The sequence below is a fragment of the Lonchura striata genome, chromosome 1, assembly GCF_046129695.1.
Source record: "Lonchura striata isolate bLonStr1 chromosome 1, bLonStr1.mat, whole genome shotgun sequence".
In the NCBI taxonomy this organism is placed as follows: Eukaryota; Metazoa; Chordata; class Aves; order Passeriformes; family Estrildidae; genus Lonchura; species Lonchura striata.
Genome location: NC_134603.1, coordinates 136,875,240 through 136,901,995, shown reverse-complemented (window position 1 = coordinate 136,901,995; position 26,756 = coordinate 136,875,240). Strand labels below are relative to the sequence as shown.

The 26,756-nt window shown below is 37.3% G+C and overlaps 1 protein-coding gene across 1 annotated transcript in view; it reads right to left on the bottom strand.

Annotated features, from left to right (window-relative positions):
- The window catches only part of LOC110476202 (macrophage mannose receptor 1-like), a 33,104-nt gene extending 7,606 nt beyond the window's left edge, over positions 1-25,498 (bottom strand). The window contains exons 1-23 of the mRNA XM_077788328.1: positions 25,292-25,498; positions 23,896-24,069; positions 22,567-22,728; positions 21,551-21,664; positions 20,308-20,454; positions 18,963-19,145; positions 17,946-18,100; positions 16,630-16,743; positions 15,632-15,747; positions 14,580-14,728; positions 13,532-13,728; positions 12,104-12,231; positions 10,699-10,786; positions 10,049-10,193; positions 7,722-7,757; positions 7,460-7,623; positions 6,877-6,944; positions 5,983-6,083; positions 5,526-5,665; positions 4,316-4,430; positions 3,473-3,654; positions 2,737-2,839; positions 1,288-1,517 (exon numbers count right to left, since the gene is read on the bottom strand). Coding sequence (XP_077644454.1) covers positions 1,288-1,517; positions 2,737-2,839; positions 3,473-3,654; positions 4,316-4,430; positions 5,526-5,665; positions 5,983-6,083; positions 6,877-6,944; positions 7,460-7,623; positions 7,722-7,757; positions 10,049-10,193; positions 10,699-10,786; positions 12,104-12,231; positions 13,532-13,728; positions 14,580-14,728; positions 15,632-15,747; positions 16,630-16,743; positions 17,946-18,100; positions 18,963-19,145; positions 20,308-20,454; positions 21,551-21,664; positions 22,567-22,728; positions 23,896-24,069; positions 25,292-25,352 — 3,072 coding nt within the window. The 5' untranslated portion in view covers positions 25,353-25,498. The remainder of the gene's footprint in view (positions 1-1,287; positions 1,518-2,736; positions 2,840-3,472; positions 3,655-4,315; positions 4,431-5,525; positions 5,666-5,982; positions 6,084-6,876; positions 6,945-7,459; positions 7,624-7,721; positions 7,758-10,048; positions 10,194-10,698; positions 10,787-12,103; positions 12,232-13,531; positions 13,729-14,579; positions 14,729-15,631; positions 15,748-16,629; positions 16,744-17,945; positions 18,101-18,962; positions 19,146-20,307; positions 20,455-21,550; positions 21,665-22,566; positions 22,729-23,895; positions 24,070-25,291) is intronic.
- Between the last annotated feature and the right edge of the window lie 1,258 nt (positions 25,499-26,756).

Below are 26,756 nucleotides of genomic sequence, written 5' to 3'. Positions count from 1 at the left end.
CACTCCAGTGTCTAGCTGTGTCAAGAGAGACTCCAGATGCACAAGGTCACACTGAGCTTGACATCAACAGGGCAAGGTCACTCACTGCCTGGGGAACAGGAGGATCCACAAAGCTTGACTCGGCACGATCAAGGATGGTTTGTTTATAAGTACCAAGGGGATGTCTGGTGATTCAAGCTTGATCAAAATGGAATTTTAGCTGCTTTTTAAATCATATTGCTTTGACTAAAAACAACCAACTTTGGTATCAAGCAGACTCAAACACTATTATTTTGGTTTGGGTAGGGGTGCCCTGTGCACTTGTGCAAGTGGAAGGATGTATTTTAAGGTTGGTGACTACCCATCACTTATGTGATAATTTTTTCTGGTGGAGGTGGGGATAACATTGTTAGAATAGTGGAAATATTTATTGTTCATCTTTTCAGACAAATTTTCAGCCTTCTGAGGGCTTTATCAGATTGTTGCTGCATCATATAAGTGGAACTTCTATTTTTACACAATATTTATTACAAGTGTCCCTAGGGATACTGTATTTCAGACATGTTTTGCTATGTTATATATCAGTGTCGATCACAATTAGTAAAAACAATGAATAGTTAAGATGATTATTACTGATGAAAAAGCTAATTTTTATTATCAAAGTGGTTTAGTCAGATCAAAGAACAATGAAACAGAAATATGATAATTAAGTGCATTTAGCAACTGCATATTCAGTGGGAAAGCTGAAGCTCAATTTGTCATTCAGTCACAGAGCTAATAATGCTGATTATCACTCGACTGTTCCTTTACAAATTGGTGGACCTGGATCTCAGTATTCACTACATCTGCTACAGTATAGCTTTTACTGATTTTAACTTTTGGGATCTAGCAGGTATAACAAAGAATATGTGTTCAAAAGAGTGTGGTGGCTTGGCCTATGAAACCTTCTGAAACAAAAGATAATGGAAAAGCTACAATTGCCAATGGTCATGAGGCACTAGCCCTCCTGAACATCTTGGAGCCTTTTAGTAGGGGTCACCTGTCCTAAAGATGGCCATCTGAAAGTTTACCAGGTACTTTTACCTAAGTTTTCATGATTCATACAGCACTAGTAAAGAGAGTCCAGCCGGGCCAAACGTTCTTATCCTTCTCTAATGCCTAAAATGGCATTTAATGATTTAAGATCAATTAAGTCAAAATATGTGAGACCGTTCACCAGTCCTAGGTTTCTAAATCTGTTCATGCTACAATTCTCCTGCTAATAGTAGCAGCATTTAACTTTACCAACTATTATTTTTTTAATCTTACCACATTGCTGTTGAGCCCAATCCATAAGGGCTCTCCATACTGTGCTGCCTGCAGGAGCAAGAATATATTACTGTAATAATCAAAAATGCTGGCAAGCTCTGAAGATTTCTCCTTGCATGCTTTTCTTGCTTCTTCCCAATTCATTTTAGAAGGAATGATTAAATAGCTGCTGTTGCCATAATGGACAAAATCAAAATCTGGAGCACTTGTGGGGTGAAACAGTTCAGGCTCTGTAGGAAAGAGGTACACATTTGAAAGGAAGAGGAGAAAACAGTGAAAAACTACTAGCTGCTGGATAAGAGTATTGCTTTTGAATAACAGATGAATATAACATGGCAGCACAAGCATTAAGTAATAGCATTTTTTACATAAAAACAAAGAGATTTATTTTAATGGCAATTTGGAATTATTTTAAACTATGGTGTAAAAACATATTTAGGGATTAAAGAGAGGCAGAGCATGAGCTGTGTGTATCTGTAGACATAGACTGTCCAGATGAAATTATGTCAGTACTGGTTCCACCATGATCCTCCCCCCAGAGCTCTCTGTGTCCCCCTGCCACAGTGCAGGTGAAGTTTTTCCCAGGCATGAGCACACGACAGGATCTTCTTCACACCATTTCAGTCTCAAAATAATTTCTTTCTAAGCAAATTTTGTGACCATGCTGCTACATCTTTTCCTCATAGGATGAAGTGAAAAAGAAAACTGTATTTGTACCTATAATTATGTATGCAGAAGTAGAAAGCAAGGGCCTAGTGATGGGGACAGAAGAAAAGACAAACTTTTTGTTCATTCACTGTTGAGGATGCTCTGTCAATTGTTTTTGCTAGTGCCATCCTCATGCAGCTTTCTGCACTCACATGGGTCAGAGCTGTGAATCATCTGACCCAGCTGTGGTTTCTTCCTCTATTTTGAGTTGCTGCTCAGCAGTTCCTTGTTTTTGTTCCTGCAGACTCTGCAGTATAGCCGTGCTCCGGATGTGTCTCCCACCCTAAGGCTCCATGAAGAACACTGGAGCTTTTGCCCTTCTGAGTATTGCTGTTCTTGAGATATGAAGGCCTCTCTAGGGACTGATGAGCAAACTAATCCGTTTAACTGGCCTCAGTTGACCCCTAGTTGGAGGTCACCAAGGGATTTGTCTTTTCGTATTGTATTTGCAAAATAACTGCATTCAGGCACCTATATCTGTGGTAGTTGGGTAAAGCACAGATGGATATAATAGAGAAAAACTGACATTTTGAAGGCAGACACCTTCTAGGAACCTGGTTTGGACATTTTTCTTATGATTAAGAAGGTGAATCCTGTTCTTCAAAGTGTCTATATGCCAGGGAGCTGATTTCAGTGTGGATGTCTGCAGGGTAGGCGAGGTCATCTTCTCTGATTTGTAATGGTCAGATTGTTCAGTAAATGTTTTACAATCAAAAAAAAAAGGTGAAAAATAAAACTTACCGCTCTCCATCTGGCAAATATAGCTTTTTTTATGCTGGCAGTCAGTATTTTCCCATAATCCTGCATCATCTACAGATCTTTTTGTCATTGTAATACAATCAGTCTAGGGAAAAAATGAAAAATAGACTTGTTGCTGATAAAGTGCAAAATTTCCAGCAAAATAATAGAAATAGGTGTGAGGAGAAAAAATGAATAGCCTTCCTTTCTAATTTTCTGGTTCTTTTAATGTATTGCTTGCTGGAAATTAAATGTGTTCTATTGTATATCTTAAGCAAATGTACTTTTATTGGCAAATTGATGCAAGAGCTTTTGTCAGTTAATTAAAATTCCTCAGAATGCATTGAAGTTATTTTTACTATGGAGTTAATGGTAATGTGTACTGAATTTGTTGGAGTTTCATTTGCATTATACAAGGAAAAACAATAAACTAGAATAAAAATCACAACTAGTAACACTGAATATTTTCACTAAAATATAATAATTATAAAAAGTGTAATTAATTCAAGCAGAAAAGATTCCTTTTCTGCATTTCTAGACTTTGACAAAGGAATGAGAGTAAGCCTAGATTCTAAGCAGGCCTATTAATTTCTGATTAAAGCTTTAAAAATTTGATCTTTGAAGTTTCAGTTCACTTGTGCTTTAAGTTCAGATTTTAGCTGAGACAGAAGTCAGGCTGGTTATTCAAACATTTAGTATGTCATTTATGTTATGCACTTTCTGATTTATTTCTGTTCACCTCTATTGTAATATACTTCCAGTCAACCACTGTGAATTTATCTCTGAATGGGAATCCTCGGGCCCAATTTGAATAGTCAAAAACGCTTCCATCTGTCCAAAGATAGGTTTGCTCACTGTTGATGTCATTCAGCCCAATCCATGTTTCATTGGCAACATCCTTTAGGTGGAAGGTGAGGAAAGCTGAGAGAAAATATATTTAAAAAATAAAATAAAATAAAAAGTACCTGAGGAGTTTCCTTTCTTCAAATTCCATGTAAATGAAATTACAAATAAAACAACAATCAATCATCTTCTAAATCTATTGGAAATACCAACCTCAGTATTATTAGGCTGGGAGTGAAAGATAAAAGAAAAAATTACAATGGGTAATCAAAGTGAAGCAGTTTGAATTCAGGGTAAAAAAAGGAGGGGAGGGAAACAAGGAAAACATTTTTTGATAAAAATTATTTAGGCTTCTTGGAAATATTATAGAAATCCAGGCCAGAAATTACTTCAAAAGGATTGTCTTTCCCAAGATAACATCAGCTTCAGATATATAATTTTTGATGGATGTCTGTTTAATGTCTAGCTTGAATATCTCTGAGCATTTCATGACTAAAAACATTACAATTTATCCCATCTCCCAAGACCATGGGGAACAGATTATTCTATTCCTTCCACAGGTGATGCTTGCTAAAACTGGGAAAGTGTCAGAATATCTCACTGCAGTCCTCCCTCTGGATCAAGCACCTCCAGGTCTTCCTTATTTAGGTTATTTAGGTCTGGAGGTAGGTTCAGCCTCATCATTAGATGGTGAAATATGTGGTTTCATACATAGTGCTGTAAGGCTCAGGCGTCATACCTTGCACTTGATTATTGTGTATAGAGGCCAAATTTCCCCCTAATTCTCTACAAACACTTCTTGCTGAGTGCCAAGTTAGTTTCTCTTCTTCTCTGGATCCAAATATTTTATAGCACTGTGGAGAGAGAAAAGGATTAGACAGACTTCTGGGTGCCAAAGAATTTTAAAACCATTGGTTTGTATTAATTCTGTGCTAGTTCCTGCATGCAAAGAGCTGCAGATGGGGGATCTGCTGGAGCACAAATCCTGTCAGCCAGCAAGGAGACCTAGCCAATCCCTGTGATATGTGCAAAGCACTTACAATCGTGTGGGGTCACTGCTGGGAAAGAGCAGACAACCACCAAAAGCTTTTGAGGAATTAAATTACTGAAAAGTAGAATTTTTGAGGGACTGGAACTATTTCCTGACTGTGACCCTAATTTGGAGCAGGTAATAATTTCTCAGGTCAAGTTTTTTTTCAATTTTATACCACAGATGGAGTGCTAAAACCTCAGCTCATGTGAGAACTCACACAAGTGTCAGGAAGAAGTGCTCCTCTGAATGGGTATTTTCCCTGCATCCCAGTGTAAAACATTTTTTGTGTATCATCTGAGGGACAGAAGATATGGCTCCTCCTTTGAATGCATAAAACCTTTCCTATTGATTGCATTGTGGAATTGATTTTTTGTTTTTCTCTGTTGTTTGTTTTTGGGGTTTTTTAAAAGTTCATATGTCCAGATTTTTTTGCTTAACTTAGCAGAAACCAATGCTTGATATTGTCAAATATTTGATTTGACATTTATTGCTGTTTGTGTTACTCAGCTTAAGATGAGTTGCTGTGATGGCCAATTACTTATGAAAAGTTTGACCTTTCAATTTTTCACCTTTGTTACTCAGAAAAACAGTGTTACATTTACAGATAAGGATAATGGATCAGGATTTCCATGCTTTATGTCTAAAATAAGCAGAAGTATTGAGAAAGTAGAAAAGTAGCTATGGCTAAAGGCACACAGACATTTACAAAAATTATAATTCCAAACATTCAAATCACCTTTTTTTTTATATTTAGTTACAAATTTTCCAACCTGAAGATGCACTGCACTGCTAATTAGCATACTTGTTAGTAAGTTGGTGTTTAAAGAGAGAGAATTTCTTTAATGAGATAAAAGGGATAGTTGCTTTCTTCACCTAGAGCAAATCTCCTAAATATGGCTGGGATTTATTGCTGTACCTTATTGTTGAACAAAAGCCAAGTTTCAGGACATCCTCCCAGAGGTGGAAGCACAGTAGGAGCAAATCCTGAGTAAGTTGAATTGTGCCTTTCACAGATAAAGGCGTTTTTCACAGCACAGTTTATGTCTTTCCATAAACCTGTAAAGAAATGGAATACAGATAATAGTTTAGATATTACAGAATACAGACAAAACTCCTGTACAACCACTACAGCAGTCAGGCTCAGATGGCATTCATAAAGCACAAATGAAACACATTTACCCCAATACACTCCTCCTTCCTCTGCAATGTTTTTTTTCTAAGTGTTGACAGTTTGTAGTGAGTGTGTTATGAAAAGATGTCAGTATTGTTGAACTACCCCTCTGTAGGGTAGCCCCAAATTTAAGTATGTACCAAACATTTTGGATTTTGATGCTAAATTTTACCCAAATATTTCTTGTTGCTATTTTACTCACCAAAATCTTCTGACATTATCACACAGTTTTCATCATTATTTGCAAAATTGGGTTCATTTGGAGCCCAGGCAACATAGTTCACTGGGCTGTCATCCAGCCATCTGGAAGAAACAAGGGGACAGTGGCTGCCAGCAGAGATCTCAGCAGGCATTCATTACTCACAAGGCTTTTGGGCAGGGGGCTAAACAAGGTATCAGCAGTGACCAGAGGGCAAAGACTCTACAGATCCTGGAGAGGACATAGCTACAGCACTTCTGCTGCTTCTCCTCTGCTTAGTACTACCACATTCAAGGCATGGATGGACATCCTTCACATCCCAGAAAAGTGTCCTCCTGAAAGGCTTCTACAAATGGATTGTTAAAACAGGTTTCCTGCCAGAAATTTCAGAAAGATGTTGGGGTAGATGCTGCTTATGCTTCTAGCTTGGAGCTCATATAACTTGAACCACTTGGAATTAATTTTATTTAACCCTTACATATATATTTTATCAAAACTTCCCAGGCTTTCTCTGTAGTCATTGGAGATCTAGTCAGGGTCAATCTCATCCTTAGCAGATGAGGGATCAAGAGCAGATCAGGTAAATAACATCTTAAAATTACCTGTTTCTCCTCACTACTTATGCAGGGTTGCAGCTCTCGCAGTGTAAGGCATTAAGTAAGCTGCATCTTAGCCATGAATTTTTATTGTGTTTGCTCTCCCAAATTTGGAAGGAAAATGCATTTCTCTGCTTAAATATAGAAGAATGTAGTACTTTGGGTCTGAGACATTTCCTGAAAACTATCCAGAAGTCAGTTGTACAACATTTTTTAACTTGTAAGATGAAAACACAAAGAAATGCTCTCTGAGATGAAATTACCATCATTTGTTGTCCATTACCAGTTTTCCTTTACTCACCTGAATCTCTGATCAAAGCTGACAACTAAGCCGATGAAATATGATTTTCCTCTGTGTTTTGTGTAAATCTAAAATAGAAGTAATTAATAGTTAAGCACTAATTTGCTTTTCAATGTCAAGCAAAAATCTGAAAGCCAATTAATCATGCCTGTGATTTATTTTTCCTTTTTTTTTTTTTTTTTTTTAATTTGGGACTCACAGAGGAATATGATTGGTTCAGACTCAGGCTTCAGGCAGGCAAGACACATATGTGGAACATCCTGGAGTGAGGAATCCACTGGACAGAAAAGCAATTATCACTGTGCTGAACACTACATATATTAGAAAAGCTGAGCAACCTGGGCCTGAACCTTTGCTGCACCTTTAATATTTGCATGCCTCTTTAATATTTGCATTTTCCTCTATCTATTAAAAACAATAGTAATTTTACAGGTCATTAACAAATCTATTGCTTTATAAATAAGTAATGTAGGACAATAGCTCAGGACTCCAGCCTTACTAAATATTTAGTATGTTCCCTGTATTTTATCACCTGCTGTGCCTCAAAATTCAACTATATATAATTAATAGGCTTTCTGCTTACATATTGCCACAGAAATCGTCTTTTGCTTTCTTTCTCAATGACAACCAGATCAGCAAAGTTCTTCTGACAAATCCTCCGAGCTTCTTCCATATGGACATGTTCTTTGCTGAAATAGTACTGCTTATTTTCATATATAATCCATCCATCTTTGGTGAGCTGATAGTCTGAAAGATAAAGAATCATATAGAATGTTTTCCTTTCTGGTCTGTACAAAGTCTGAAAACTAGTCAGTAATCTTTGTGAAAGAGGAAAAAAAACCTACCAAGTTTGTAGTTTGCTTCAGGCTTTACCAATGTACCTGAAAGATAGAAGATTTTCATAAGCAATATCCCAAATTAAAAAAAAAAAAAATCAGAGAGATCTAATTTAAGTAGTTTTGCATACTTTGTAAAATAGAGGGGAAAGAAACAAAACCCACCAAACTATGAATCAGATAATGCATTTTCAAGAATTCAGAGCACATTCTGCCATATTAAAATAAGTGTATAATTTAGTAACATTTAGCTAGTGAAAAATATGTACTTTACAGTAATGTATATCCAAAAACACTGTATCAAAAAATCCATGTTTCATAGTAAATTTTTGGTAGATTAAACAAAAATTATTTTGAAAATTTGTTTTAACATTTTCACTTGATACTCTATGATTAATTTTTTTTTTGTATTCTTGGGACTAGAGCCAAACAACATAATCCAATATAGTAAATTCTAAAGCTTACCTAGATGGTGCTAGACTATCCACAAGTACTGAAAACGTAATGCTGATTTATTGCTAATGTCAGGTGTAACTTCTAGTGTGTCAATGAATTCTTTCTTTCCTGATGACTTGGCTTTTACTAGGACATTCTGTTTTTAAGAGTCCTGGAGAGTCAATGGATATCAAATCCAAGTTTCTGATTACAGGCTGAACCAGGAGAAAGCAAATTAGCTGTATTCACAAAGCCAGCTATAGCCTCTGAAATGAAACTCTTCTTTCATATGACTGCCTGTTATTTTGTACCTCTGGACTATTAATTCTCACATTTCTACTGTGGTTTGATGGACAGAAACACAGTATTATAGAAGTGTCAGCAATAGTCTGATGAGAAATAAACAACAACAAAAAAAGAAAAATTGGGTAAAATTATTTTGGGATCATTTAAACATTTTTTCCTGAAGTATTTAGTGAACAATAGAACTAAAATTATTGCATTTCAATGTCTTCATTATTTATATAGTTCTGGTTATTTTTATTTATTGTTTAATCCTCAGATAACTGTAACATTAATTGTTTTCAGAAAGCTGGAATATCTTTTGTAAATAGATGTCTTAAGTGCATGTGAGGGAATTCACATGTGAGCATGTCTTCTGTCATGTTGATCATCACATGATCTAGATTCACAATTACAAGATTCATTTCTAGATTTTTTTTCCCTGCTTTTGAAAGGTCATCTAGGAGCAAGATAAAGTGATCAGAGTCTTTGTGTCACAGTTGCTGAGCTCCTTCTGAGTAATCTCACCAAGAGCAGAGACACATCCACACAAAGCAGCATGCTCAGTGTGCCAGAAGGGGCTGCACAGGATGTGCTGCTTTGAGCTGGTAGGCAGAAATTAAGGCTTGAATGTTGCATTTGTGTGACTAATTTACCAAAAGGGAACAGTGATTCTTCCTTTTTGGTTAAGCAATTTTTCAATGTTACCATGGTGCCTTATTCACCCTTCAGGGGTTTTGTTGGCAGAGTCATCAAATATTAGATACACTCAGTGTTTTTATGTAACTGCTTATCCCTTCCCCTTCCTATTGTGCCTCCTAGTAGTTCCCTGTGTGCATCCAACTTTCTTTTCATTTCAAGAAGGTTTTAAAAGTCTCCTTCTCCATGGAGATGCATACAAACACTCAGTTTAGCACCAGGAAGCAGGGATGTAGAAGGAGGACTGAGCAAGCAAAACAAGTCCTTTCATTGTCAGCTGTCATTTGATCTCCTCAGCCCACACAGACCCCATTTCCATTTCCGGCTGAGAGGCACCCCAACATCTGTCAGGTCCATTTTGTGAGCCTGGCACCAGGTGGGGGAGTTTTGGCACTGGGGCCCTGCTTTCCAGGCAAAGCTGGTAGATGCAGGAGTCCATCAAGGTTACACCAGCCTCCACTTTAGATCAGACTGCATTTTCAGAGTTGCTGGTTCCTATAGCAACTGATCCCTCTCTTAGTTCCCATTAATTGTTTCACAGTGGGGAGCAAGCTTTTTTCACTTTTATAAAGAGAACTCTAGCATCCTGCATCTACAGATATCCTGGGTAAGCCTGAAGCAGATAGAGGGACTAGATAAAAGGAAAGGGGATAAGTACCTTTGCTTCACAAATTTATTCAACCCATGCCAGAAAGAGATAAAACTAGAGATAAAGTAATAGGGATATTCTAACTTCTTGCACCCAAGGACAAGAGAAATATTTAAATTCATTCTACCTGCTTTATGTGTTGCCTTCACTGTAAGTGGTTTTAAAATGAACAATTCCCAGTGTCTTTCTTCCTTTCAATTTATTTAGATCCATAAAATTTGCTTTTTAAGCTTGAGTTTATTGCTCCAATTAAATGGGGAAGCAACAATACCTTTTTTTGTTTCACAAATCCAATTAAGTAAATGTTCACAGCGCAAGTCGTTCCAGCGCATTTGGGGTGATCCATTAAACATAACACAATGTTCAAGTTCTTCATAGTTGTTGGGTTCATTTTCCTCCCAGTTCTCATAAATTACCTGTGTTGGAAATACATATAAATTACTGTGTGATTCGAGTTGAATAGAAGTAATTGAGATTGCCATCATGACACAATTTCAGTATCTCATTATCTCAAGTACCTTTTTTATGGGATAAGTAGGAGTTCAAACAGACCTGAGAGGGCTGTGAAGGTCATGTTGGTCAGGTTACTTTCCCCACCACTCCCTGAAGAAGGTACAGAGACTACATGGTATAGAAAACCACGTGCTTGATAAAGAAAAACTGATGGGCAGAGGAGTCACATTTATCTTCTTTTGTGAAAGTTGGCAACCGGGCTTCCCTGTACTGCATACAGCAGTGCCCGTTTTGGGAGGCTGGGAAGGTCTAAGGGCACAGACTGTCCAGGTGGGATATAACATGGTACCAGGGATGAAACACAGGCAATGCTGCGTTAAGACAGTGCACTGCATCTATTCATTGTATATTCTAAAGTATATATTTTCTAAAAGACAGAAAATTAATATCCAGCAAATAAATACTCACAGGGGAGCCATCAATCCAGGCAAATCCTTCATCAGGATTTAAGAGAAACAAACCAATCCAGAAAGCCTGAGTGTTCAGCCCTTCGTCCCTAAAACAATTTGTACAATATAGTTATGAAGGCATTGAAAGGGAGGCTGGGATATAAATCCTGAAAAGCACAGAAATATCCTGCTTTCTGTCACACCTGAACTGGGAGCTGTGGCCCAAAGCCAAGCTCACTCCCTGCACTCTGTCAGGGAGATGATAGTGCTCTGTGACGATCATATTTAAAGATTCATCATATTTTAAAAAAAGTTAAAGTGATGTGGCCCAGAACCAGTTCAAGTTCCCATCCTTGTGTATATAGCACAGATCTTGGTTCTAGTGTGAGTTTGAAGACAGAGCTTTCGCAAAAGTAAAGCATAAATAGATGTTTATTTAATTAATAAAAATAGTGATAATTGATTTTGAATGGTTTTCATTTGCTTCTTAGCACTTCCTAAGTAATTTAGTTAATATTTCATGCTATTTATCTTCTTCTGCCTATGGACCAAATAAAATTACTATTTCTGTCACTGCATAATACAAAAATTTCCTTCCACAAATATTTTATACTCTAAAGAAAAGAGACTTAACAGACAAATAAAACCACATTCAAGTGATCAAAGTACTGAAATATATTTAAATTTAAGAAGGGTAAGATCACAAAAACTTCTTAATAGGAAAGTTTTAAATCTGTTTCAGAAAGTAAACCTCAATTTTCCACTATGTGAAACAGTTTTGGTTAAAAAGCTGTATATGTATATTATGTGTCATTGACACGTCTTGACATTATGGAATACAATCAGAATATTGGTCTAATTTGAGGTGAAAATAATGTCACAGTTTATAAATCATGAGCAAGATATAGCATCTACAATGCTACCAAAGGTTAATTAAAATTAATTACTCTTTGAATTCAGGATTCTTCAGTTTATAGTCAGAAAAATTTCACGTTAAGTCCTTGACTTTTGGTTTATATTGCACAGTAACTCAAGGGATTTTTTGAATGGGTTGGTTAAAGAAGAATTGCAGACAGTTACAAAATGCCAGTTAGAGCTGAATTATTTTATTTTCTCCCTCTAGGGAGAGGGACTAACATGTAAGAAATTTATAAGATCTGGAAAATGGCCTTTTATAAGATCTGGAAAATGGCCTTGCTAAAACCTGTGATGAAAATAACCAAAATATTAAGCCTCTTTGAAATACTCAAGATTATTTTTTAATTCAATGTAACAGGATGCTATTTCCAGAAGAGAATCTTGTATCAATGTAATTTAAATTTGGTTGTTTTTATTTACTCACTTGTTCAGCTCCAGATATGTTTTAAGTAATTTTTATTTAACATAGCAGGAACATGAAGAAGTATCTTTATGCAAGTACTCACGAAGCTAATTGCCATAATAAAATTTGATCTTCTCTTGTATTGATTGTGACCAGATTTCCACCTATTTCTCTACAGAATTCTTCAGCTTCAAACCAAGACTTCTTTTGGTTTCCCTCTCTCACAAAAAACTATTGACAACAAAAAGTAAAAATAAATTAGTACATTTTTGAAGCTTATAAAATATGTGTAATTAAAATCAGCATCATTTTAGCACACCTTTATCCTTGAGTGACACTACATGACACCTGTCCAAGCCTCCAATATTAAACATTAAAATGTGAAGTGTAAACATTTTTTTCTTAGCATCATCTATTTTAAAATAAGGCAAAATTAGTATAGGTATTTGAGGAGATCAAAAGGTATCAGAATGTAATGAGGAGGAGAAAAAACTAATCTGTAATTTAATTGGAACTTTGTCCACTGAAATGTTCAAAAAAAGATGGAAAAACTCAACCATGGCATTTTTCAGTAGAAAACAGAATATTTGTGAGAAAAGAAAGGGGAAGGGTAAGTCAGTGAGCTGGACTGGAAAAGATAAAATGGATACAAAATGGTGTTTGGCCAAGTGCAGACACCAGCTGAGGAAGAGCTTTTTGTATTGAGGTGCAAGTATACAGATACAAAATACACTTTCTGCCATGAGGAACATACATTCTTGGACTAAGGCTGTGTTTAACAGGACTGAGTGCTTGACATTTTATAGAAATGATGATTAACAATTTGGTAAATGGCAGAACCAATTTAATCAAAATTACATGTGACATAGAAGCTCAGACCCTTGTAAATACAGGAATAAAATCAGCTCTGGTCTCCCAACAGGCAGAGAGTCTCAGGAATAGTGAGATCAGACCTATATAAAGACATGGAAGAACAATACTGCATATTTATTTACTTGATCAATATTGTGTTTTATTTCCTTTTTCCTTTGCAAAAAGGAGATATTATTAAGGCACTTTTAACTAAATCAAGAGAAGGCTCAAAAGTTTTACTTGCTATAAAGTGTCACCAACTAAATCCAGATCCAAAAGTATTGCTATGAGGATCACATGCTGTGTCAGAAAAGGTTGTAAGAGGGGCACATTTTCACTCCGAAACATTGATTTCTGTTAAGGATACTGCCAGCCCTTGAGATGTGATACTATGTTTTTTATGAAGTTCTAAACTCCTGGAAGCAAATAAATTAGGTGAGGTTCTCACCTGGCATTTAGATAAAAGAAAGCATATTTCTAGCACTGTGTTTATCATTTTCTGTTGCTGACTTTCCTTACATTTGATGGATTTTTTTTTTCCCCCATGTTTCCTTGCCATGAATACCAAAGAGAAGATCATTCCCAAATAATGCCCCAGCATCCTGGTAGCAGGGCACAGTGCCCTGCCTCCACTGAGGCTCCCGGGGAAGGAAGGTGGGCGCACGGTGGGCACACTTACTTTGAGGCACGAGTCTGCCCGGGAGGCTCTGTCCCAGCCTTGGGCACACGCGGCCACAGGCACCTGTCCTGGAGCAGGATGGGGCACTCCTGCTGCCCACCGTTTGCAAAGATAATTCCATGGCTTCTCACAGCTAACAACATCCCATAATCCAGCTGCAATTCCTGTTCTCATGGCAACGCAGCCTTGCTCTTTCCCTTTGTGATGTGGAAAAGAAATGAGTGAAACCAAAGCCTTAATTGCTGCCTAAGGAATGAGACCTTTGTTTTTATGAATTGAAAATTATGAAAAGAAAGATGCAGATTATGAATATTAAAAATATCCTGGATATAAACTATTTTTAATGTCAACTACCAGAGGCCAGATATGGACCGATGAGATGAGTCCCAAAGACACAGTGTTACCAAAGCCAGAGATTTGCAGCTTCAGAAAACAAATCAGGGAGAAAATGGCCCTTGATTAAATTTACATATGTAATAGATGACCTGACAAGTGCTTTGGAGTTCTTAATATCCTGATAACTCAATTTCAAGAAGGGTGATGTCAAGTACAGCAGGTTTCTCCTAAGGCATAACTAGCTGTGTGAAGGCAAGAGCTCACAGGTAGCTGCTCAGCTGTATTGCTGAAATGCCAAACAGCTGCATGCTCATTGCTCACTTCTCACCTATGCACATTGTGGGTCAAAAAAACATCCAGAATAATTTTTATAAAGCTGATGAGTTGTTAACTGGTCCGGTGTTAAAAATGACAATAATAATTATACCATGGACCTTGTTAACTCCTACACAGTACTGCCTTCAGTCTAACCTATCAAAATCTGTCTCTGCACACCCTGGCAGGAGGTTGGCTCACACCAACACCTGCAGCTCAGCTGTGCCTGTGCTGGTGGCATTGCTGTCAGACACAGTGACACACTGGTGGTGTTGGCCACCCACAGCTACAGGCACAGATCATAGTGCCCACTCTAATTTCTACCCAGGGGAATGAAAGCACAAACCTGAGAGCTGCAGCTGCACTTCTGCAGGGGTTGAGCCCATGCAGAGCTTACCTGGCATAGCTGTGTTCCAGTGTGTGAAATGAGCAGTTTCTCCATTGGTCCACCTGAAACTCCCTTTTTCTTCTGTGTCAGAGAGACCAATCCAGAAATATTTTTCAGAACTCAGCCCCGTCAGGCTAATCAGAAAGGTTTGCTCATGTCTGCAATGGGAAACAGTGTTAATTCACAGCCTGTTAGTGTGCAATATTAATCTAAGTGATAAAAACAGAGTTTTAACATGACTCCAAAACAGCAGCTCTTCAGTGAAGTCTAGGCAAAATCCTGTTAGTCTTTAAACTGCAGTCAAAAGAATTTCATGAGGGGCAACTTTCCCTGTACTTTTTCTGAAGGCATCTTAAACATCACAAATTGCTGCTCCCATGGGCTTCTAGTTGTAGTCAGCTCTCTTCACTGTCTTTCCAAATGTTTGAGGTGCTTCAAACAGACCATCAAGACAGGAGCAAGCTGTCAGCTTTGCTACCAATCTGAAGGCAGTCAGGTTCTTCAGGGGCCATGAAGCCTCAGAAGCCTGACAGGGTTGTAGGTAGATTAGAGATGATACATTCTGGCTGTGGGAGAGGGCAGGTTCTGGGGAACATTTCCTACATTTGTTTAGAATTTGACTTAGAAAGTAGTTTAGGAAAATATTTTTATTAAAGCTTTCCTATCATGAGAGACTATGAGAGCAAGTAGATGAAAATTGTAAAATCTTCTTTCAAAAATCCCAGCAAATCAAAAAACCCAACCAAACAACAAAGAAGAAAACCAAAAACCCCACCAAAGACAGAAGTTGCTTTAATTATGAATTGAAAAATAAAAAGATACTGTTTAGTTCAAGAAGCCCCCAAATTTGAAAGTTGCTGTGATGAATTAAGTAGATAGCCCTACAACATTGAGGTGTTTGCTTTGGGTTTATTTTTCTTGCAGGGATTATCTTTGCATGCCTTGCTAAAATAATATTTTTTGAAAATGCTGATAAAATACTTTGATTAATTAAAAAAATGGAAAATTCTTGCAAGTTTCTCCACTAAAAGCATTGATTTATAAAGAAGTTATTTTCCCACCTGCTTTCCACCGTAGCTAGATAAGATTTGCTCTGTTCACATGTCTTATTTGCTTCTGAGAATGTCAAAAGCGCAGAACCCACCAAGTAACAGTGAAAACCATATCTTTTCCAACCCTGTGACAAACATAACATTTTTAATGTGCAATGGAAAGATACTTCAATGTAGGAATTTTTCTGCTCTTGTGTGTATAAATATTAAATGCTCAATTTGTTGCAGCTGAGTTTAAAACTAAGATGAGACTGGGCTGATCTGTTAGTAAATAGAAGCACTTTTTTAATGTTGTTCACTCCTACAGGAGGCTTTTTTGTTTAAGGGATGACATTAAGATCTCGGTTTCCATCTCTTTTTTGCTTACATGACTTTGCAAAGAAAATTGTGACTGCTGTTTGCTGTGGCTTTCCAGTGCCCTGTAAGGTTGAGATTATGCAAACTGAGTCTATAAGGAGCCCGTGATTTATTCAGGGGGCTTGCAGCTCCAGCTTTCCAAAACTGCACAATCAGACATAACGAAATACCAAAATATTGCAATACAGAAATGACTTTACATGCAAGCACAGCCCCCAAAGCTGTCCCTGTCACTCCCAAGTACAAGGAGTTAAGAGATTTTCTGAGCCAAGAGGAATCCAGAAGTGCTTGTATTCAGGGAGAGCAGAAAGGAGGAATATCAGTAAAACAACCTCACTTCTTCCTGCTCTTACAGAGATCTCTGCTGACCAATACAGACACAATGCTTTTCCGAATCACAAGGTGGCTCATCTGGGAATGGAGGGCAAGGCATTATTCACTTACACGTACATGAATCTCAACTTTCTTGAAAATTTTCAGAACAGAAATGGAAAATGCTCATCAATTAGTAAACTGCTAGCAGGAAAAGACCAGATTGCCTCAACAGGAGATTTTCTATAAGATACAAAGACAATATCCAAAAGAAGCAAGAACTAGTAAATTGATTCCTCTACACTTTTTCAAGGATTATTATTTATGAGAGCATTTACTTTCTGGCAGCCTGGGTCCTCAATTGTCTCTTTTTCAGAGGATTGTGATGAAGGCTTCTTCTTACAGATGTAACCAAGCTGCTTATTACAAACGTCAGTTGCCCAGTATCCATCCTAGAATAGCAGGGAGAAGGAGCAAATGTCAAGGAAAGGCACTCATAAGCAAACTAATGATTTTTCCCTTTCTTCACAAGGCGAGCTGGAGATTCATTAAGACAAATAAACACATAAGCATACTAGTTTAAGATTCATTTAATGCTGTTTTGAGATGAAAGAAGGAAATTAACATTTTGAAGTCTCAACATTACTTCTTATCACAACTTTTAAATGAAAGGGTTTGTAAAGATCCATCTCACCTGCAGCTGGTAGGATCTGCTCTTGGAGCAGGATTATTTCACTACACTGCTGGAAAAAAAAGATTCATTAAACTGAACTAATGCACATCTGCTAGGGTTGCAGTAAATCTAATTATTTTATCCATCAAATAATCTGAATGCACTGATTGCTTTAAACAAATATAGCCTGTTTAAGAAGAACTTTTCCCTCATCCACCCATAAAATCTGATTTAGGACCAATTCTTTTGGTCCCTAATATTGAAAAATGTTGACATTTTTCTATGACATAAAAGTTCTCTCAATAACAGCATGCATTTCATACTACCATTTTAAATGTTTTTCTTTCAAATTCATGACACTTTTTGTGTGTGCATACATGTGCATACACATGCACATGTAATGTATCAAACAATCAAAGGTAAATGTATCAATCACATCTTGCAAGACATCTTGCAAGAAAATAAAGTTTGTGAGTCAAGCAGTCAGAAATACTATAGAATTTTATATTAGTTTTTTGGCAGGTAGATGACAGCTGAAGAAACATGTCCTAGTGCCAGGTCTCTGTGCCTAGATGCCATGTCCCAGTGAGGTGACACTGAGGGACAAAAATGTCTATCTGACTGGAATATGAGGTATGCAAAGAGCACCTATGGTATCCACATAGGGTATTAACTAGTTCATCCCTATTCCTCTCCCAGATCTTAAACTTTTTCTTTGCTGAAACCAAGGAAAATAATTTAATGGAAAATTTCTGGATCAGAATTTTCACCAGACAAGGAATTTCAGAAGGGGGTACTAGGAAAATGTTTCCTCTCCTTCTGATATCTCCTGACCTCTGAACTTGTCTTCTGGTTGATACCAAATTTTGGAGCAAAACGACTTCAAGATAACATAAGGAATGATACCTGAATAAGCACAGAAGCGATTTTGGGTTGATGCAGCCAGCAGCTGCATTGCTGTAAGATGAGTGCATGCCATACCTGCCCCTTCATAGCCACGCACGCCTCCAGGCCGCTGGTGCAGGCGGGATGCCGGCGCTGCCATTTGGTGAATGTCACAGGGCTCCTGTCACTCCACTCGAAGCAGAAGGGAGACTTCAGGTCGTTCAGACCCAGCCACAGCTCTTCTGTTGGCTCTGAAGCATGACAAGAAATAGGTTTGGTTACTCTCCACTGTGCAGTGAATGCTTTCACATGCAGAACAAGCAGGGGGTGATACATTTGGCATGTAGTACACAAGAGGTGGTCTTTGTGCTTTTATAAAAGTGCTGTTTCCTCTCAGATCTCTATAAGAAATGTGTTGTGGAAAACCCATCTGATTCCATGCCGAAATGCTGATTTTAATGAGCATAAGGCTCTTTACAGCTGACAGAAGATCTTTGCAAGCTTTCTGTGATTCAGAACAACAAAATGGTCCTGAGCATGAAGACATTGAATGGCTGTGGGTGTCCCACCTCTCAGGAGATCACACTGAGTCCAAGCCATGGAGACACCTGCCAGGACATGAGAGGACTTATGTTCACCAAGGACAGCATCTGCAGTGTCAGGACTGGTTACTATAAATCCAAGGAATATCAGAAGTGAAAAATACTGGTTTCTTAGGGGGATATGTAGCAAGAGGTTAGCATCAGCCAGAGGTTTGAATCTCAGTAAGAAGCTTATCTTCTAGGTTTGTAGCTCAGTTCTAAAGTCTTGTACATAGAATTTAGGTGCCAAAAGTGCAATAATTAGAGATCTTTATGTGTCTCTGGAAAGAATACCTTTGTTTTTTTTCTTTTCTTCTCCTCCTTTATAGTGTTTTACAGCATGGATTATACCTTGATAAACATAGATGTAGTTCTGTATTTATGCAACAGCAGCAACATAAAGGAGCATGGTAAATCAGATTCAGTCTTTCAATTTTGGTATTTCAGAGAAAGCATTAAACTTTAATATGAAGTTCAGCTTTTATGTCACAGATGGAGCAAATACAATACAGGCCTACATATATATACTCACTGTAACCAAGCTGTGACACTAGAAAGCTATTTTCAGCAATGTTGTGGATGCTTGCCAAATCTCCATCTTGCTTTTTACAAGAAGACAGAGCATCTTCCCATGTTTTGGGGTGCCGGTGAATGCTGTAGCAGTGACCTGCATATGGCCACCAGCCATCTGTGCACTGAACAGGCCTCAATTCCCCTAAAATCAGAACACAGATTTTCAGAACAAGAGGAAAATAGAGGACACTAGAATGAGGTCTCTTGAGTACTCTTTACAAAAATGGAAATATATGAATAAACATAAATCTGTAGTTGGCAACACAAAATACATTCCAATTAAAAGCAAATATCATTAAGGCACAGGATGCTAAATATGTAAATAGAATGAATTCTCCTTAAACAGAGAACCACTGAAAAATGTCCACATTACTTCAGAATTGCAATTTGAAATAATGATCTGTGAAAAAACAAAGCAGACATCAGCCTCTCCTCTCTTTGTCCCACAGAGCCACTCGATCTTGTGCTGACTGTGGTAACTCACACTGGCTCTGCCTGCTGGTCTTTGGTTTCTCACAAACAAACACTTTTCAGGTATGTAAAAGCATGAAGCAGTTTTTTGACAACTGCAGGTCAGTAAACCTTGTAAATTAGTGGGGACTTTCCATATCCTCTCAGTGGCATTTTTATAACTTATATTTTTAAAAACGTAGCTTGGTGTTGCTGTAAAAATAGAATCCTGTGTTTCTTTTTAATGTTATTATTGGAGTAATGATTCTCTGAATTTATTTGTCTGCTTTCTGTAGTGTAGCTCATTCCTTAAAAGTAGATTGTACAACATTCCCAGGTGACAGTCTCCAGTGGATCCCCCTCACATGGGGCATGTTCACAGCCGTGCTGGTGAGCTGGGGTGCCCCACACATGCAACAAGGTCTGTGTCAGTGTTGTTGCTGCTCCTGCTCTGTTCATATGAAACCAAAGCACTGCAGTCATCAGACAGAGGAGGACTTTTTTCATTGATATACAAGTAATTGCAGGCATTTGCTCATATTCCAATTTGCTCATTTGGAGCAAATGAGAATAATATTTCTACCATATTTATGAAAATTTGCCTTTTGGCTCTGGCTACCATGATGAAGCGTCTACAATCTGTCTTGCAAGAATGAATGATAGAGTGATGGAACAAAATAATAATATTCTTAATTAATACACAAAGGGAGAATAAAGATGGCATATAAAATCTGTGTGTCATGTATAGCTGTGTTTTTTTAAGGTTTGTAATATCTTCATTGAAATATAATGTTGCAAACAAGTTTGTCTTTCTAGAAATCATGAAAACCTTTCTTTTTATTTGACTAACCTACCTTTGGGCATAGTATCAGGCTTTGAACGGAAGGATCCTTTTTTACAAATGTAGCCTAGTCTCTGATTGCATGCTTGGTTTTCCCATTTAGCATTCTTTCTGGGATTCAACAGTCCACAGATTTTCCCAGGGAGCAGGAAAGGACTTCCTTTAAGTAAGAGACAAAATAGAATCTCACAGCAAGGAATTAATAAAAATATTAACAGAAACATCATATTACCAGTGGAAACATCTACTTTTTACGACTCCTTGAATCACTAATAGGAAGAAGCCCCTCCCTACAGGATAACTGCCTTGAAGTTTATACAATGCTACATTTAGTCAATACTCTGAGAGAGAAATAATGACCCTTCACTGACTTTGTTCTCAGCACAGTTCTGGGAAATGTCTAATTGTTTGCCTGGCACTCTGGTTCTTCCAGGAAGAACTGCTGAATGTGGACATTTATCTTGTGTCTAAAACTTCCAAACTTTTGAATATTGAGTTTTAAGTTATATTATCCTCCCTATATTTCAAGAGTTTCACAGTTCTGCTTTCCTATGAAATAGCTTTTTTCTTTTCTTTTGCAGTGTGTACAAACCTCTGTAAGCAGCAAAGCAAATTTCCTGATAAAGCTCTTGAAAACTCAGAGAAGAGTTTAATTTTTCCTTTGACACCTTGAAACTTTTCCAAATCAGGAGACAGTTTGGAATACTCATGGCATAAAGCAAACAGAGAACCAAAAAAACACAAAAAGCAAAGCAAAGAACTTGCCCTGTATGAAAAACACTACAAACCCACTCCATTTCACTTGTGGCCCAGTGCAATTTTGCATAAACTGTTGAGGAATTATAAGCTGGCTCCCTAAGCTTCTCAATAGTGTTTAGAAATTCTCCAAACAACACAGAGATATTATTTGCTAAATATTTTGCTACCTTTGGAATATTTGACTTATATTCACACTTGTGAACAACATGTTATGGAAAATTCTGATTTTTGATGTGTAGGGTTATGTATCACTCCAAATGACACTCTGCTTTCATAAACAAGCTCTCTGTTTAGATAAGAATAGAATAAAATGCTATAACTGATATCCACAATGAACTTTGTAATTTGAAAGTGTTAGTCTTAAAATAGGGGTCTAGATCTTGAGCTATTGTAAATCAGAATGGACTTTCCTGAAATAAAATTAGGTAGGACAGTTTTTATTAGTTGGTGTCTTATCAGAATTAATTAAAAGATTACAAAATATATATATCTCTTACCTGGAGCCCAGTTTAAATATCTGAAAGGGCTGCCCCCAGCCCATTGCCATCCACTGTTGAAATCCAAAGCGTTCAATCCAATCCAGAAGGCAAAACTAAATTCTTTTGTTAGCTCTAAATTAGAAAAGAAAAATCCCTCAGTTGTATCTCTCTATTCTTATTCATAGTAAGAAATTCTAAAAGAAATTAAGTGTAAAGTAATAAATTCATATTTCTAATTTTAAACCAGTCCCAAACTGGTGCTTTCTGCATTACTGACATGCACTGATTACAAAAAGTAAAATTTGTAAATGAATCTATATTGATTTACTACAGATCTTAGTAGGGCAAATCAACATCTTCTTTCATTATTTAAATATAACTTTATTTTTCTCACTTGCTTTTATTAGAAAACAAACATGTAAAAAAGCCCTGATATTCATAAGGGAATGCTGCTAGAAGTCTTCTGTAACAAATTTCATGGAGTAAAAGAAAAAGTCAATAAGTTATTTTCCAATTTTTTCTTCCTATGGGAATCCTTTCAAAGCTTCCTTTACACTATTTATAATCAAACAGATGCCATGATACCTGTACCTGAAATCCACTGGAGTTATTTTGATTTTATGTATGCAAATGTACCCATACTAGGACAAATTTAACCATCATCATATGTTCTCCTGAAAATATTAATAATCCTTGAAAAACAGTGGAAAAAGGTAAATTAGAGGCCCTGGTCAGGTTTGAGTGCCCTTGCATAAAGGTGAGCAGAGGAAACCCTTCCCCTGGGGCTGACTGCAGGAGCTGCAGGAGCTCCCATGTTCACAGCACACATGGGACATGGGCACACTTCACTCCCAAAGAGTTTGTGACCAAAGCTTCATAAAAACCCCCAGGCAGTGGAAGGGCAGCTCAGACCATCTCCCTTTGGTGGCTGCCCAGCCACCCGTGACACCCCGTGCTCTTTCTTGGCTGAGGCAGATGACAAGGCAGCCTGCCTCACCACAGCATTTTTTAAAGTCTGTTCTCTATCCTTTTACCTCCTACATATGCTTGCTCCTGAGTCTCTGCAATGCTTAGTAGTTCTGCATTTTGCTGCTGACAGCTTTTCCTTGCTTGGTGCCATGTTAGAGCTGATTCTGAGTTTATCTGATAGTGAATGCCAGTTGAAGCATCTTCTGTCCAAAATCTTTCTGTGTCGTCTGGAAGAAGTGACATAGAGCACTGTTCTAGTGGATTCACATATACCAACTAAAAGAAAATAAAATGTACAATGCAAAATCTCTAAAGATGCACGCTAAGCATCATAAAAAAAAAAAATAATTCTGGGCATCAAATTAGAAAACTGCATATTTCTTTTAAATTAAAAATATTTAAAATTTCTATATTTTTAGAATGGAGTGAATTTTTTCCCAGTACTTGCTTTTGAATTTTCTCATACTGCAAATGCAATTCTAGGTAAACCAGACATATCTATTGATTGAAATAAAGAGATTCCAGGGTAAAGTCAGAGGAGAAAAGCAAGTGTGTAGGTGAACTATGACCCTGGAGGCATGAAGAGCCTCCAGGGTAGGAATGGGTAGGAACTCCCTCTTAGCTCACCATCAAGAGAAGCAGTTTTTCCAGAAATGACAGAAGGTGGCCTTTGACAGCTTGAGAAACAACAGAAGAACTCTGTGTAACAACAATTTACATCTCAGCTGCTGTCTTTGCAGAGCAATTCACAAAACCTGGTGAAACTGCTGTGTTATTGGGATGGGCATTGGTGAGTGAGACTAATGTTTGTGTCCTCAGCTGGAAGGATCCAAACTTAAGTTCAGTGCAGAAGACAGAACAAAGCTGGGAGAGGAAGATAATTCTCACCACAGCATTTTTGTATAGACTGGCAATAGGAAACTAGAACAAGATAGAAAATTAAAGGGAAAAAACTAGAAAATAGCAGTTTAAGTGAAAATTGACCTATAGGTTATGCTTAAGGAATGAAGAGAAATGGGAATTTTTGAAAAGAAGGTGAAAGTATAAATAATAAGATAGATGTCTAAATTCATTCTATTCGTGTCATACACTTAAGTCCCAAAAAGAGCCTCTTCACCCCTCTGGTTCACAGAGGGAAACAGTCACCTCCAGCATTTGAGTCAGAACCTTTCTGGGCTGAACCAATCTTTAGTGGCACCTCTTGCTCTCCATTCACAGCAGAGAGAGCTCTCAGCTATTGGTACTAGTGTCCAGTGAGGTGATTTTCATTTGGGCTACTCTAACAAGGACAGTCAGGCAGCTGTGCAGCTGGTGGCCCATAAAAAACCTGGTAGCCCAGGAGATGGTCTACTCAACATTTCATGACAAGTTAATGAATAAAATGCAAAACTTACTTATTAGTGGGCAAAATCCATAGAGTTTATCAGTGTCAAAATCTGCAGTTGTTGCACACCAGAGCAGCCCATCTGACCTGCCAGCATCTGTGCACTCATTGTACTGCTTATCGTTGTATTTGAAAGGGAATACACAAGGCTGTCCATTGGCATTTCCTCGTAGTGTAAAAGTAACTAGGGGGAAAAAAATTGTTAAAGCACATGAAAATAATAAAAAAATAATATATCTAAACTTCTAATAATGGATCTATATATTATATATTTTTCTATCTAAGTTGAGAAGTTATGCAATCTTTTAAAATTTATTTTCATTATAATTTTCTTCCTAGAGTAGCTACAGATTTTAAATAAAATATTTTAGTAAAATTAGAAGTTTAAATACTGTGGTTAGAATTTGATACATATACACTGTAGACAAGTCAAATTCTGTGATGAAAAGTTGATGATGCATTGTGTTTCCTGAGGAGTGAAAAGTTACAAAACTGAAACAACAGCGAGTTCACTGCATTTTTGTTCTCTGTAAAGCTCAGTAAGTTTGGTTTATTTGCTTGATTACTCTATCCATAACCACTCTTTCACCTCACCTATTCCTTAACTATTGAAAGAAAAAGGGTGACTGACCAGAGAAAACATAGACCAGATTGTCATGAGCATATTTGCACAGTGAAAACTTTAGGTTTCAGTTGCACATTTCTCCACTTGGAGAACTCTTGCAGATTCATCCTAAACTCAGATTATTTAAGGTTAACAATTATTCATATTGTTAAACTATTACAGTATAATGGGAATGCTCTTTCATAGTGAAATTTCTGATATAGACTCTCAGTCTCACATTCATGCAAACTCATTCCTCCACTCAGTTCTCCACACATTACTGCTTTACCATTTCTCTCTATAACTATACCAAATGACTGATAAATATCTTCAGAGTAGAACTGTTCTTCTAATTTGTTGAGGCTGAAGGGGAGGAGCCAGTTCTTCCTTCTTATACCTCGTGTCATGGGGCAGAAAGAGAAATTCACACAACTATCATGGAAATATGTATATCCCTCGACTGATCACTGCACCATAGGTGTGATGAGGAAGGTAAATGGAAAGAGGTCCATGCTTCCTCATCTTTCATTTCCATCCCACACAATGCCATCTGATTTAATATTTCCATGGAAAGAAATTCCGTTTAAAAATCCTTTTCTTATTACCTCAATTTTTCCATCCTACACACCCCCCCTTTTATTCTCTGAATCAAGAACTGCCAGGGTACCTGATATACTCTTTATATCATGTATCAAATCTGATAAAACATACAAAATAATCAATCTATGCATTAAAACTGTAAAGCTGCCCAAGGTAAAACATTTTTATATCTAGTTTAATAAAAAACTAACAGGAAACTTACCTGATGACTGTAGTGAGCATTGCATGAGGGAAAGAAAAACTAGAAACCTGGAGAAACTCATGGCAAATGTAACTTGTTCCTCATTCTTCTACCAAAACTTGGATTAGAAGTTTGGCAGTATATAAAAATCCTTCTCTCTGCAGATAGCAATGGGTCCTTCTCTATGTCAACGGGTTGATGGATAAAGCTCTGTACTCTAAATAAGGAGATGTCCTGTCACATGGTATTTTGAAATAACTGCAGTGCACACTGTAAACACTGCTCTCTTTGAGGAGCAAGTCCCTTCCAAAACTGAAGTCTCCATCCTTGTAAGTAGAGGTGGAGACATTTGTCATCTTCTGTGGCATTGCTAATATTAATTCAGGTTAGTTGTTGGGGTGCTATACAGGATAGACCTGGAAAAGCAATTTGAGAATTGGGGACAAGAAACCTGCACTGAAATATCATCAGTTAAAGTCCTCTGTTTTAACCCTTACATCTCAGAAACAAACAGAGACAAAATCCCAGTACTTCAATACATTGCAATAATGTCATAGCACTATATATATAGAAGAAAGTGAGCAAACTCTGCAGAAACTGCAGGTTTTGGTGCATTATGAATTCTTGCTTACTTTGAGGCAAATTTAGCATGATTACGCTGGTTTATTTGATCCCAGTTTGGGGCTGGGTTCTTCATAATTGCTTGTCAAAGACTTGAAAAAAGTGATGTTCAATACTGTAGTCTAGAGGTAAGCTTTCCTGTAACAGCAAGGAAACTTTTTTCCTGGAATACTTTAAAACTTTACCAATCTGTAAAGTAAAAGGATGTGTTTCTCTATCTGAGAAATTCCTAATGAGGCTGTTTCAAGACAAAGCCAAAGACAAGCTAAATTGGGAAAAATCCTTTTAACCTGTGAGCAAATTTCTCATCTGAAGACTTGTACTGCCATGGCAGTTTTTGTACAAATATGCTGCAAAGCCCTACTGCAAATGTCCACAAGTCCTGCTATTCCTTTTGTTTATTTACATGAGTGAAATTAAAAGTTGTGATAACAAAACTGAAAAAAAAATCAGGAAGTGAAAAAGCCAGTAGTGACATATATATAGAAGCTGAACAGTAGATGTCATAGGAGGAGCAATTAATGTTGCTTTTGTATTTAAAAGAATGTTGGGGGAAATTATTGCAAGAACCAGACAAACTTGTTGACTTGGCTGTAGAAAGTAGTAGGAGAGAAAAACATTTTTGGAAAAAAAGGGTCTGGATTAGAGCAAAGTTAGGAATTTAATGAATTATTTAATAGGAACTATTTTATTTGCAGGTCACATTGAGGGAGGGCTTAGCATGAGCCTGGCTTGCAAGAGTAGCTGTAAGTCATAGAGCTGAATTGTGCTACAGGCACCAATGTGGTGGGGCACAAAGAGAAGTTGACTTTCCTGAGTGGAATCATATTTCAGATACATCTAAAATAACAAAATGAAATTGCTC